Source organism: Mandrillus leucophaeus, unplaced genomic scaffold (assembly GCF_000951045.1).
Source record: "Mandrillus leucophaeus isolate KB7577 unplaced genomic scaffold, Mleu.le_1.0 Scaffold43, whole genome shotgun sequence".
Lineage (NCBI taxonomy): Eukaryota > Metazoa > Chordata > Mammalia > Primates > Cercopithecidae > Mandrillus > Mandrillus leucophaeus.
Genome location: NW_012104587.1, coordinates 26,205 through 40,097, shown reverse-complemented (window position 1 = coordinate 40,097; position 13,893 = coordinate 26,205). Strand labels below are relative to the sequence as shown.

The following is a 13,893-nucleotide window of genomic DNA, read 5'->3' as shown; positions in this document are numbered from 1 at the left end:
ATGTGTAAGTGTGCATTAGTATGAGTGTATGTGTGTCTCCGTGAACTGTATCTGTGTGTGTGTATATATAAATATGCATTTGTATGAGTGTGTGTGTCTGTGCATGAATGGTATCTGTGAGCATGTGTATGTGTACGTAAGTACATTTGTATGCGTGTATGTGTGTCTGTGTTGTATCTGTGTGTGTATGCAAATGTACATTTGTATCAGTATGTGTGTGTCTCTGTGTTTGTGCATGAATGGTATCTGTGTGTGTGTATTTAAGTGTGCATTTGTATGAGTGTGTGTGTGAGTTATATCTGTGTGTATATGTAAGTGTGCATTTGTATGAGTGTAAGTTTGTGTGTCGACGTGTGTGAGTGATATCAGTGTTCGTGTGTGTGTGTGCGCATAAGGTGTCTGTCCTTGCTGCTGTTGTACTCTAGGTCTTGTGCCCACTGTCTTTTCTTTGCCATTGTCCTCATCCAGGCTGCTCTCTCGATGACAATGGGGTTGAGTTTCCAATTGGACAGATCTGGTCGCCTGGTGACCCCTGTGAGTTATGCATCTGCCAGGTGAATGACAACCTGCTCGCCTTCAGCTGCTTTACCCGGCTGCCCCGCCTCACCCAGAGGAGACAAGCGTCCTGGCCCCTCCAGAGGCTGGCCTTAGGCTGGCTGCAGTCTCCCTCCAGCACTGTCAAGTTCCACTTTCACAGAAAGGGTTGGACGCAGTTTATCCTGCCCTCGGTAGATGTGTGAGGACCGTGGTGCTTGGCAGTTGGCCTTAAGAAGTGCGTATGGTTGGCTGGGCGCAGTGGCTCACGCCTGTAATCCCAGCACTTTGGGAGGCTGAGGTGGGTGGATCACAAGTTTAGGAGATGGAGACCATCCTGGCTAACATGGTGAAACCCCGTCTCTACTAAAAATACAAAAAATTAGCCGAGCATGGTGGCGGGTTCCTGTAGTCTCAGCTACTTGGGAGACTGAGGCAGGAGAATCATTTGAACCCAGGAGGAGGAGGTTGCAGTGAGCTGAGATCGTGCCACTGCACCCCAGCTTGGGCAACAAAGCAAGACTCCATCTCAAAAAAAAAAAAGTGTGTATGTCCAAGAGTGGTGACTCACGCCTGTAATCCCAACACTTAGGGAGGCTGAGGTGGGAAGATTGCTTGAGCCCAGGAATTTGAGACCAGCCTGGACAACATGGAGAGACCCTGTCTCTACAAAAAAAATACAAAAATTAGCTGCGTGTAGTGGCATGCCCCTGTAGTCCCTGCTACTTGGGAGGCTAAGGTGGGAGGATCGCTTCCTCAGCTCCTGAGGCTGACCCAGGAGGTCGAGGCTGCAGTGAACTGTGATCACATTACTGCATTCCAGCCTGGGTGAAAGAGAAAGACCCTGTTTCAAAAAAAAAAAAAAAAAAAAAAAGTGTGTGTAACACACTGTGCATGTGCAGGGAACTGCTGGCATGAGGAGTAAGAATTAGGAATCTTCATAGAAGGTTTTCCCCAGGCATGGATAACTGAGGGAGTGGGGCAGCCTGAGACCTAGTTGTTCAGGCTGTTTCTGTGAAATTGCAATGTTTTCTTCATGACTGCAAATCGTGTGACCTCACCATTTCAGAAATGGGTAAGGAGGTGCATGAGTTTGAGTCAGATGGACAGCAATGCAAACATAGCTATCCAGCCAGAAATACAACTCTTTTAGCTCATTATTGAAGCACTAGTCATTGCGGGTTTTTTTTTACCATTACGTATAATGGCAAAAACCGCAGTTTTGCACCAATCTAATACATGCTGGCTTTCCTTTCTACTTTAAGAGCTTCGAGTCTTTTAGAGGTTTATTTCTCAAAATGAGGTCTCTTGCACCTTCGTTGGGAGCCCTGGTTAGACGTGCAGGCTTTCGAGGCCCCGCCCACACCTCTGCCCTCAGAAACTGCATTTTAACCTCTAGGTGATTTGTGTGCACTTTCATGTGGGAGAAGCCCAGCCTTCTAGTGCCTTCGATGAGCCGTTGGTTAAAAAGCTGTAAGCTGAACACGTCTCATTGAAATTAGAGTCGGGAGGAAAGTCCATCCTGTGCTATCTTCTCCTTTATGACTGATTTCGGGCACCCATAATCAGTCACCGAGAGAGTGATACAAAAGGTTCAAACTGTCAGATTTTTTTTTTTTTTAAAGAAAAAGAGTCCGGGTGCGGTGGCTCACGCGTATAATCCCAGCACTTTGGGAGGCCGACATGGGGGGATGATCTGAGGTCACGAGTTCAAGACCAGCCTGACCAACATGGTGAAACCCCGTCCCTACTAAATATAAAAAAATTAGCCTGGCATGGTGGTGCGTGCTTGTAATCCCAGCTACTCAGGAGACTGAGGCAGGAAAATCGTTTAAACCAGGGAGGTGGAGGTTGCAGTGAGCCAAGATTGCGCCATTGCACTCCAGCCTGGGCAATATTGAGTAAGACTCTGTCTTAAAAAAAAAAAAAAGAAAAGAAACCTTGTATGGCACTTTGGCTCTCTGAAATAGACGTTTCTGGTGGCATTGTTTTTTCTAAAAATAATGTTTCATGGTACTCTGTAGGTTCCCGGTGAGCCAGGTTTCCAGGGAAAAGGTGAGAAAGGATTTGGATGGGGGTAACGGTGCAGCCTTTGGCTGCTACAGGAAGCCGAGGAGACCAGAATCCCAGCCCTGACTTTCCTTCTCCTTAAAGATGCGTAGACTTCCTGGAAGGCTCACATGGCCTTTCCCAAGTAACCGATCCTCTTTAGGGGGACCTGCCACCTTTCAGCTGCATCATGGTGCCTTTCAGGGCAAGCCTTGTCCAGGTTGCTACATTGCCGTTTCTTTTGCAGGGCGGGGAGGCAGGGGCTGGTGTCACCGGTGGGGTCTTGGTGAAGTTCCTCCTTCCTCCAGGCAGATGGCTCGGTGAGCTGCAAGAGAACAGACTGTGTGGACTCCTGCCCTCACCCGATCCGGATCCCTGGACAGTGCTGCCCAGACTGTTCAGCAGGTAATCCCCTGCCTCCACCCCCAGCCCCCAGGGCAGGGCATCTCAGGGGGTCCCACCTCCAGGTTCACCCTGCACCGGGCTCCTTTGCTCTAAGCCCTATACAACCTTCATCTCTTGTCCTAACAACCCCAAGGGACAACCCCATTGCACAGATAAAGAAACTGAGGTAAAACAGTTTGCCCAAGTCAGGCCGCGTCTGAGTGCTGGAGGCAGATCTGAAGACATGCAGGACTTACAGTGCAGGTGGGCGGTACAGGAGCTGTACCTGTGAGACAATGGGAAAACAGCAAGAGGAGAGAAGTTTTAATAGTCATTTTTGCCTTTTAATAGTCATTTTTACCTTTTCCATGATTTCAGAAGTAATGTTTTATTATAGAAAATTTATTTTATTTTATTTTACTTGTTTTGAGACAGCCTCGCTCTGTCGCCCAGGCTGGAGTGCAGTGGCACAATCTCAGCTCACTGCACCCTCCGCCTCCTGGGTTCAAGCGATTCTCCTGCTTCAGCCTTCTGAGTAGCTGGGATCACAGGCGCCCACCACCACGCCCAGCTAGTTTTTGTATTTTTAGTAGAGACGGGGTTTCACCATGTTGGCCAGGCTGGTCTCAAACTCCTGACCTCAGGTGATCTACCTGCCTTGGCCTCCTAAAGTGCTGGGATTACAGGCGTGAGCCAACGCACCCGACTCCTTTATAGAAAATTTAGGAAAAAAGCACAGAGAGCAAAAATAAAAAATATTAACAAGGACCTATTATGACTGTTAAATTTGTGTTTATGTCCTTCTAGTCTCTTTTTGTGATGCTCACACACAGTAGATGTACATGTTACATATATATATATATATATATATTTTTTTTTTTTTTTAAAGCTTCCCCTACTATCTCATCACTTGCTTTTACACTTACCAGTATGTTATAGTATCATCACTCAGATCAGGCTTCTGGGGCTGTCAGGAGTCAGAGGGGGGAGTGGTGTTGGGGAATGTTCTGGACAGGTGGGGTTGGTGGTTTGACTGAGTTTGGAAGGCAGAGAGGAGTTGGGGGGCCTCACACATACCTCGTATTTCCAGTCCTTCCGCCTGATCCTCCCTGGTGAGGAGGTAGAGGACGAATCTCCCCACTCTCCAGGGTGAGAATACTGAGGCCAAGACACTTGATCCTTTTGCTGAATCCGGTGGGAAAAAAGTCAATACACGATTGAGACAATCCAGACAGGCATTTCGTCCCTTCCCTAACTCCCAGGGTGACTGCCTGGGGAGGCACATGGCCTCCCGTTTGCTATCCAGATAAGCCTCTGACCTTGGCCCTGGCGGGGAGCCTGGTCCCTGGCCACTCCCAGCTGGTGCTCAGCACGTGCTCTCTCTGGCAGGCTGCACCTACACAGGCAGAATCTTCTATAACAACGAGACCTTCCCGTCTGTGCTGGACCCATGTCTGAGCTGCATCTGCCTGGTATGGACCACCCAGATCTGACCCCTGCCTCTGGAAACTCCCCCACAACTGACATCGGCTCCTGAATCCCAGAGGCAAAATCCAGAGACCTCCACGACAAGGGATGCTTCTGGTTCATGGTGGAAGTCAGCTCCCTCCAGTCCTGCCCAGGGTGACCCTTTAGACAGGGCCAGATAAATTTTTTTTGTTTGTTTTTGAGATGGAGCCTTGCTTTATCACCCAGGCTCCCAGGTTGGAGTGCAGTGGTGCAATCTCAGCTCACTGCAACCTCCGCCTCCCGAGTTCAAGCGAATCTCCTGTGTCAGCCTCCCGAGTAGCTGGGACTACAGGCATGCACCATCACGCACGGCTAATTTTTGTATTTTTGGTAGAGACGGGGTTTCGCCGTGTTGGCCAGGCTGTTTCTGAACTCTTGAACTCAGGTGATCTGCCCACCTCAGCCTCCCAAAGTGTTGGGATTACGGGCATGAGCCACCATGCCCAGCCCAGATAAATGTTCTTAAACCTGGCTGGCAAAGTCCTCTGCTTCCGGGTTACCCACTAGAGATGGTCTCAGGGATTCTTGATGAGGGTGGAGGTGAAGCGCACAAACCTAGAACCCAGTACTGCAACCTTTTCAATAGACCCACATGGTCAAGCTCTTGCTGTGTGCCAGGCCCCTCATAGGCATGCACTCAGCTAATCCATTCCAGAATTTATCATCTCATTCTTCTGGATGAGAAAACCAAGGCACAGAGAGAGTCTTTGCTTAAGATCCCATAACTAGTTAATCAAAGTACTGAGAATGGAACCCTAGCATTGTGATTCCGAGATGCACATGTATTCTCCTGAGTCATACTGCCCCTCAGTCTGAAAAAGCATGTCACGTAGTATCATTTAATTTTTGGAGAATGAAAACAAATTTTTTTTTTTTTGAGATAGGGTGTTGCTTTGTCACCCAGGTTGAAGTGCAGTAGTGTGATCATGGCTCACTGCAACCTTGAACTCCTAGGCTCAAGCGATCGTCCCAAGTAGGTGGGATCACACCCAGCCAGGATTACCGCCACACCTGGCTAATTAAAACGTTCTTTTCATAGAGATGGGGTCATGTTGTATTGCTCAGGCTGGTATGGAACTTCTGGGCTCAGGCAGTCCTCCCACCTCGGCCTCCCAGGGTTTTGGGATTACAGGCATGAGCCATTGCACCCAGGCAAAACGTTTTTTCTTTTTTAAAAGTTTATTTTATAAAATTTTTATATAAAAAATATTTTTATATAAAAAATATTTAAATAAAAAAAAATCTTGCTGTGTTGCCTAGGCTGGTCTTGAATTCCTGGCCTCAAGTGATCCTCCTACCTCACCTTCCCAAAGTGCTGGATTATAGGCGTGAGCCACTATGCCCGGATGAAAAAAAAATTATTTTATTTATTTTTTTTGAGACAGTCTCGCTCTGTCGCCAGGCTGGAGTGCAGTGGCACAATCTTGGCTCACTGCAACCTCTGCCTCCCACGTTCAAGCAATTCTCCTGTCTCAGCCTCCTAAGTAGCTGGGATTACAGGTGCGTGCCACAACGCCCGGCTAATTTTTGTACTTTTAGTAGAGTCGGAGTTTTGCCATGTTGGCCAGGCTGGTCTCGAACTCCTGATCTCAAGTGATCTGCCCGCCTCGGCCTCCCAAAATGTTGGAATTACAGGAGTGAGCCACCGCTCCGGGCAAAAAATTCTTAATGCTTATTATGCTGACGGTCTGAATGTGGGATGACGCTGCTTTGCTGGCGTGGGTACAGATGCAATACTCCTTTGGTGATCTGTGAGCCTCAGCAGAGTGCATGCGTGACAAGGGACACCATCTGCAGAAAGATTGAGAAACTCAGGGTAAACAGCCCTGTGCATGTAAACAGCCCTGGGCTACTTACCCTGAGTGACCCACTGCACGTAGGCCCCAATTGTTCTCAGCCTCGGGCTTTGGGGAACTTTGGCCCCTGGATCTTCCTCTCTTGGGTTTTGGTGCTCATCTTTTCTGGGCAGTTCGTGCAACAGGCATCTGTTAACAGATGCACTCCGTGGACAGGGCCATGTTCTTACCTTTGAGGGGCTTGAATTCTAGTGGGAAGATGGACCCCAACAGAGAAAACGTGCTCCCTGCTCCACTGTCCCACCATGGACTCCTCCCACAATGTTGATCGTTCTGATGAGCACTCAGTGGCTATAGGAGCGGCATTTTCCTGAGTGTCTCATCAGCTGCCCTGAACCGAGGGCCTCGTGTGTTTTCTGTGTCTTGCAGCTGGGCTCAGTAGCCTGTTCCCCCGTGGACTGCCCCATCACCTGTACCTACCCTTTCCACCCTGACGGGGAGTGCTGTCCCGTGTGCCGAGGTGAGTGGGACCAGCTACCCCACATGCAAGGCTCCCAGCCAGGCCTTGGCTCTCATGGGCTCCTGTCTCCTCTGCCTCCACAGACTGCAACTACGAGGGAAGGAAGGTGGCGAATGGCCAGGTGTTCACCTTGGATGATGAACCCTGCACCAGGTGCACGTGCCAGGTGAGCTGGGCCTGGGAACCCAAGAGCGGCCCCAGAAGAGGGCGGCTTCTTGCCTTTTGTCCCTTTGCAAAACATGGAGCCCCTTAGCTGGCATAAGTCCATTCTCCTGCCATCCTCCACCTTTAATTAACTGCCAGAATATCTGTGGTTTTGACCATCTCTCCCTCTGTGGAAGTCCAGAGGGAGAAGTGGTTTCCCTAAGGGGGTCCTGCCATGGCTGGCTTTACCTGTTCTCCAGGCGAGGGCTCAGGCACTGCAGCCTCTGTCCCGGGATCTTTCCATGGGTCCTGCTGCTGGTGCAAGAGGCCCTTGAGGGCACTGCCCAGGGCAGGCAAGATGCTCTGGGCTTCCTCATGGGGGTCCTTCTGCTTCCCCAGCTGGGAGAGGTGAGCTGCGAGAAGGTTCCCTGCCAGCGGGCCTGTGCTGACCCTGCCCTGCTCCCTGGGGACTGTTGCTCTTCCTGCCCAGGTAAGTGGGCCTCTGGGTCCTGGAGTGTCTCCACCATTTTATTCCATCTTGCTCTTCTTCCCCAGTACGTAGAACTTATAAAGGGCCGGATGAGAGAAAGCCAGGCTCAGAGAGGGAACACAGCTCGCGTACAGTTGTACAGCTGTGCTGTGACCTGCTGACCCTCGTCCCATGCTCATGATGCCACACACGATGGTGTTTGTTTATTTGTACTCCCTTTTTCTTCTTTATCTCCTTTCTTAATCTCTTCCTCTGCTTTCTTCTTTATTTTAAATTACAACATGGGAACTAAGTCCGTTTTACAGAAGAGTAATCTCTAACATGCATTGAGCACCCGCTGTGTGCCGCGACACCTCATGTGTCTATACCCCTGCAATACTCCTGTCATCCTGTGCCAGGTGAGGAACAGACCCAGGGAGGTGAAGTGCTGTGCTTGAGTTCACATAGCTGACTGGTGGTAAAGCCAGGATTTCAGCCTGGAGTCGATGCTTTTAAATAGGACAGTGGATTGATTCCCAACAACTGATGCCACTGTACTCCAGCCGGGGCCACAGAGAGACGCTGTCTCTAAACAACACAAAACACAACACAAATTCCTCCTGTCCCACTGAGATTTTGTACCCTTTGACAATCATCTCCCCATTCCCCTCACCGCCACCAGCCTCTGTAACCACGATTCTACTCTCTGCTTCTTTGGGTTCAATCATTTTGGATTCCACATAAAACTGAGATTTTGCAATGGTTGTCTTTGTGTGTCTGGCTTATTTCGCTTAGCCTAATGTCCTCCAATTTCATCCATCTTGTTGCAAATGACAGAATTTCCTGTTTCTTTTTTTTGAGGATTCTCACTCTGTCACCCAGGCTGGAGTGCAGTGGCGCTATCTCAGCTCACTTCAACTTCCGCCTCCCAGGTTCAAGTGATTCTCGTGCCTCAGCCTCCTGAATAGCTGGGATTATAGGCGCATACCACCACGCCCGGCTAATTTTTGTATTTTTAGTAGAGACAAGGTTTCACCATGTTTGTCAGGCTGGTCTCGAACTTCTGACCTTAAGTGATCCGCCCCCTTCGGCCTCCCAAAGTGCTGGGATTACAGGCGTGAGCCTGTCATTTCCTTGTTTTAAAAGGCTAAATAATATTCCATTCTGGATAAAGAAATGTGGTATATGCACACAATGAAGTACTATTAACGGACACTTAGGTTGGTTCCGTAGCTTGGCTGCTGTGAATAGTGTCATAGTGAACACAGGAGTGCAGCTGTCTTCTCCAAACTGACTTTAAATCTTCTGGGTAAATACTCAGCAGTGGGATTGCTGGATCTATTTTATGTTTTTTAAACTTCTAGGAAGACAGGGATTTTTTTCACTGATGGTGGCCTGAATTTCCTTTTTTATAAAATGTTTGTTTAACTCCTTTGACCTTTCGAAGAGTATGCTCTCTTTTCGGGGGCAGCTCTTCAGATCTGTGGATGATGAGCTTTTAGGGCGGGTGGCGCCGGGAATATCCACTGAGCCTTTAAATCCATCATGTTGGGGACATCATAGATTGTACTTCATTGTAACCACCACAGACTTCTCTGCATGCTAGTGGATATTAGTCCCCTGACTGTCTAGAGACTGATTGCTAGCTAACATGCCAGGCAGTTTACTCAGCATTTTATACCTTAAATGTATTACCTCATTTAAATGTTCATGGAATGTTCCAGCGTGGCTGCCATGTTCCCCATTTTGCAGGTGGGGAAGTGGAGGCTCAAAGAAGTTAAGTTTCTAGTTGGTGTGTAAGACTTAAGCCTAGGTCTCTCTTATTTCCTATCCTGTGCTCTTTCCCATCCTGCCCTCCTACCTCCACATGGGGAAACTGAGGCCCAAAGAGGTGACCTCCAGGCCTGGCATGGTGGCTCATGCCTGTAATTCCAGCACTTTGGGAGTCTGATGTGGGCGGATCGCCTGAGGCCAGGAGTTCGAGACCAGCCTGTCCAATGTGGTGAAACCCTGTCTCTACTAAAAGTAGAAAAATTAGCCGGGCATGTCGGTGCACACCTGTAATCTCAGCTATTTGGGAGGCTGAGGCAGGAGAATTGCTTGAACCTGGGAGATGGAAGTTGCAGTGAGCTGAGACTGCCCCCTGCCCTCCAGCCTGGGCAACAGAGCAAGACTCTGTCTCAAACAAAAACAAAACAAAGAGGTAACCTCCAGAGCCCAGCTCCTTCTCCTGAAACATGTTATGTTTACCACATACTTCTTATTAACAAGGACTCTCTTTAAGGGAAAACAACTTTTTATTAAAGTAGAATATGTTTCTTTTGATGATTTTTTTTTTTTTTTTGAGACAGGGTCTCACTCTGTTGCCCAGGCTGGACTGCAGTGGTGTGATCACAGCTCACTGTAGCCTCGACTCCCTGGGCTCAAGCAATCCTCCTACTGTCAGTCTCACAAGTAGCTGGGACTACAGGTGCGTGTCACCATGCCTGGCTAATTTTTTGTTTTATTTCCAAGCCCATGAAGTGATAAACGCTTGGCTAATTATTTTATTTTATTTTTTTAGAGACACTATCTTGCTGTGTTGCCCAGGCTGGTCCCAACTCCTGAACTCAAGCGATCGTCCTGCCTTGGCCTCCCAAACTGTTGAGATTATAGGCATGAGCCACCGAGCCCAGCCTCTTTTGATGATTTTTTAAAAGTATAACAACTTTCTTAGGATATAGTTCATATATCATACGTTCACACATTTAAAGTATATGATTCAATCATTTTAAGCGTATTTTTAGAGTTATGCAACCATCTATTAATACGAATAGTTGATTTTTAAAATATAATCATTCCAGTTTTTTATGTGCTTGACAACATCTGATTTTTCCTTGATCATACCTTTGATACTCTTTCTTCTTCTTCTTCTTTTTTTTTTTTGAGATGGAGTCTCGCTCTGTTGTCCAGGCTGGAGTGCAGTGGCATGATCTTGGCTCACTGCAACCTGCATCTCCCAGGTTCCAGCAACTCTCCTGCCTCAGCCTCCCGAGTAGCTGAACTACAGGCACCACCATGCCTTGCTAATTTTTGTATTTTTAGTAGAGATGGGGTTTCACCATGTTGGCCAGGATGGTCTCAAGCTCATGACCTCAAGTGATCCTTCCACCCGGCCTCCCAGAATGCTGGGATTATGGGCATGAGCCACTGTGCCTGGCCTGATACTCTTTCTTTTTTTTGCTTCTTCACTCTTCATTTTCTTTTTGCTGAGCTTCTTCCTTTTTTCACAAATGATTCCTGACTTTCTGGTGGTTTATCTTAATGATTTTTTGACTTTACAAGGTACAAAACCATCAAAATTTTGCTGTGTTTTGAATTTTGATCTTTTTCTGGGTTATCAATATGTGACACATGGATATTCAGCACTTTATTAAAAAAATAGGATTTAACTTAGATGATTTTGCCCAACTGTAGGCCAATGTAAGTGTTCTGAACACACATAAGGTTGGCCAGGGTTCAGGAAGTGAGCTGTATTAAATGCATTTTTGCTGGGCACCGTGGATCACAGTGATAATCCCAGCACTTTGGGAGACTGAGGCAGGAGGATCACTTGAGCTCAGGAGTTTGAGACCAGCCTGGGCAACAAAGTAGGATCCTGTCTCTACTAAAATAAAGTAAAAGTAAAGTAAAGTAAAAAGTAAAGTAAAATAAAATAAAATATAAAATAAATAAATACTAGCCAGGTGTGGTAGCATGTGACTGTGGTTCCAGCGACTAGGAGAGCCAATGTGGGAGGATCACTTGAGCCCAGGAGGTCTAGGGTGCAGTGAGCCATGTTCACACCACTGCACTCCAGCCTGGACAACAGAGTGAGAACCTGTCTCAAAGAAGGAAAAAAAAAAAAAAAGCCTTTTTGGTTTTTTTGGTGAAACGGAGTCCTGCTCTGTCTCCCAGGCTGGAGTACAGTGGCATGATCTCAGCTCACTGCAGCCTCTGCCACCCGGGTTCCAGTGATTCTCGTGCCTCAGCCTCCCGAGTAGCTGAGACTACAGGAACACACCACCACGTCCGGCTAATTTTTGTATTTTTAGTAGAGATGGGGTTTCACCATATTGACCAGGCTGGTCTCGAACTCCTGACCTCAGGTGATCCGCCCGCCTTGGCTTCTCAAAGTGTCGGCATTACAGGCGTGAGCCACTGTGCTTGGTCAGAAATGCATTTTTGATTTACAGGTTTATTGGGATGTGACCCTATTGTAAGTCGAGGCACATCTGTGTTTATTTTCTCCTTGTATGCTGAGCCTTTATGATGTGCCAAGCCCTAGGCTGAGACTTTTCTAAAAATTCTTCAAAGAAACTATTTTTTAGAACAGTTTGAGGCTCATGGCAAAATTGAGTGGAACGTAGAGAGTTCCCATATGTCTTAGACTCCACATGCCACAGCATCGCCCCCTATTAGCACCCCACACCAGTGTGGCATGTTTGTTATAATCGGTGATCCCGCACTGACACTGACATGTCATTGACATCCAGTGTCTATAGTTCACATTGAGGTTTAGGCTGAGACTCTCCATGCACCCTTTCTTTCACACTCGGTCCTTACTGCTGTGCCCATTTTACAGATGAGGAAACAGAGGCCCAGGGGAGTTGCATGCCTTGCGTGAGGTCACACAACTAACTGCCTGCCTCCCTCCATTCATGGCTCCTTCAGTCTTCCCTTCCTGGAGGCAGTTGCTGGCTGGTCCTCACCAGGTGTGCTGAGGCCTCTCCGAGGACAGAGCTTGGGTGTCCCTGGCGTACCTTGTCCCAGAGCCACCTTGGCCACTGGAGAGAACCATTGTGCATCTCGTTTCGCCCTCCTCTCTCTAGATTCCCTTTCTCCTCTGGAAGAAAAGCAGGGACTCTCCGCTCACGGAAATGTGGCGTTCAGCAAAGCTGCTAGGAGCCTGCATGGAGACACTGAGGCCCCTGTCAACTGTAGCTCCTGCACTGGGACCCCAATAGCATCACTCTCGAGGCCGGCGCTCCATCTGCTTCAGCTCCTTTTAAGAACGAACTTGACAAAAACACAGTCTTTACCTACAAGCCCAGCAGGAGCTCTTGGTCCACACTCACCCGCTTTGGGGCCCACAGGCACTTTCCCAGGGGAGCCTGGGGCCTCCCCTCGACTCTCACCAGGGCCTTCGACCCCTCCAGGAGCCCCCACTCTACCTCTAGCTTCCCCAGGGGCTCCTCAGCCACCTCCTGTGACTCCAGAGCACTCATTCTCAGCCTCTGGGGCCCAGATAGCGTCCAGGTGGCCTCCTCTGCCTGCCACCGTCCTGACAGAAGCTTCAGCACTTTCCATGATGGACCCCAGCCCCTCGAAGACCCCCATCACCCTCCTCGGGACTCGCACGCTTTCTTCCACCACCTCTAGACTCTCTGCAGCCCTTGCAGCCACCACCCACCACGGCCCCCAGCAGCCCCCAGTGGGGGCCTCTCAGGGGGAAGAGTCCACCATGTAAGCCGGTCACTGTGTCCGGAAGACTCAGGAGAGAGGACACTCTGCCAGTGGCTCCAAGGGTGAACCTAGTGGGGATGCCTGGGCTCCCTCCTGCAGGGGCCCTGGTGAGGATGGAAGACCCCCAAGGCTGGATGTAACCTTGTTCCCAGGAAGTGTTTGGAATGTGCTGTAAGAACGGAGGAAGTGGTTTCCACTGTCAGCATCCTCCCTGGACCGCGTGGCCAGCTCATCTTTTGAGAAGGGTCAGGGGCTGCCAAGTTCTCCTAGAGGAAGAGACGCGTCCAGCTGGGATTCCACTCACTGGGACTGTACCGCCAGGTGTCCTGCGTCCCCCTGAGGTTTCCTGATTAAAGGTTGTCTCGGTTTCCCCAGGCTGCACTGCTCATTCACCACTTACCTGTGGGAAGGTGGGAAACGTGGCCCCAAGCCCACAGGTGGTTAGTGAGCGCCCACCTTTACCCCACTGCTGGGGAGAAAAGCTGGCACTAAATTGTGACTGGGCTGGGAAAGGGTCTCCTGTAAGCACTTGGCGGCCTTTTATATTGGGAGACTTCTTTTTATTTTTTTCCCCAAGATCATGATTTTAGTTTCTGTTTCTTTTTTTTACTTTTATTTTAAGTTCAGGGCTACATGTGCAGGTTTATTATATAGTTAAACTCGTGTCACAGGGGTTTGTCATACAGATTATATTATTTCATCACCCAGAGATTAAGCTTAGTACTCATTCGTTATTTTTCCTAAGTCTCTCCCTCTACCCTCCCTCCACCCTTCCGTAGACCCCAGTGTGTGCTGTTCGCCTTTATGTGTGCATGTGTTCTCATCATTTAGCTCCCACTTATAAATGAGAACATGCCGTATTTGGTTTTCTCTTTCTGCATAACTTTGCTAAGGATAATGGCCTCCAGCTCCATTCATGTTCCTGCAAAGGACATGATCTCATTCTTTTTTATGGCTGCATAGTATGTACACCATGGAATACCATGCAGACACTGGGGGGCTTC

General features: G+C 48.7%; 1 protein-coding gene across 1 annotated transcript in view; it reads left to right on the top strand.

Annotated features, from left to right (window-relative positions):
* Positions 1-13,263, top strand: part of VWCE (von Willebrand factor C and EGF domains) — a 39,323-nt gene extending 26,060 nt beyond the window's left edge. Inside the window, exons 13-19 of the mRNA XM_011993568.1 lie at positions 469-554; positions 2,892-2,988; positions 4,357-4,439; positions 6,702-6,792; positions 6,876-6,958; positions 7,336-7,426; positions 12,256-13,263. Coding sequence (XP_011848958.1) covers positions 469-554; positions 2,892-2,988; positions 4,357-4,439; positions 6,702-6,792; positions 6,876-6,958; positions 7,336-7,426; positions 12,256-12,893 — 1,169 coding nt within the window. The 3' untranslated portion in view covers positions 12,894-13,263. The remainder of the gene's footprint in view (positions 1-468; positions 555-2,891; positions 2,989-4,356; positions 4,440-6,701; positions 6,793-6,875; positions 6,959-7,335; positions 7,427-12,255) is intronic.
* Positions 13,264-13,893: the final 630 nt, after the last annotated feature.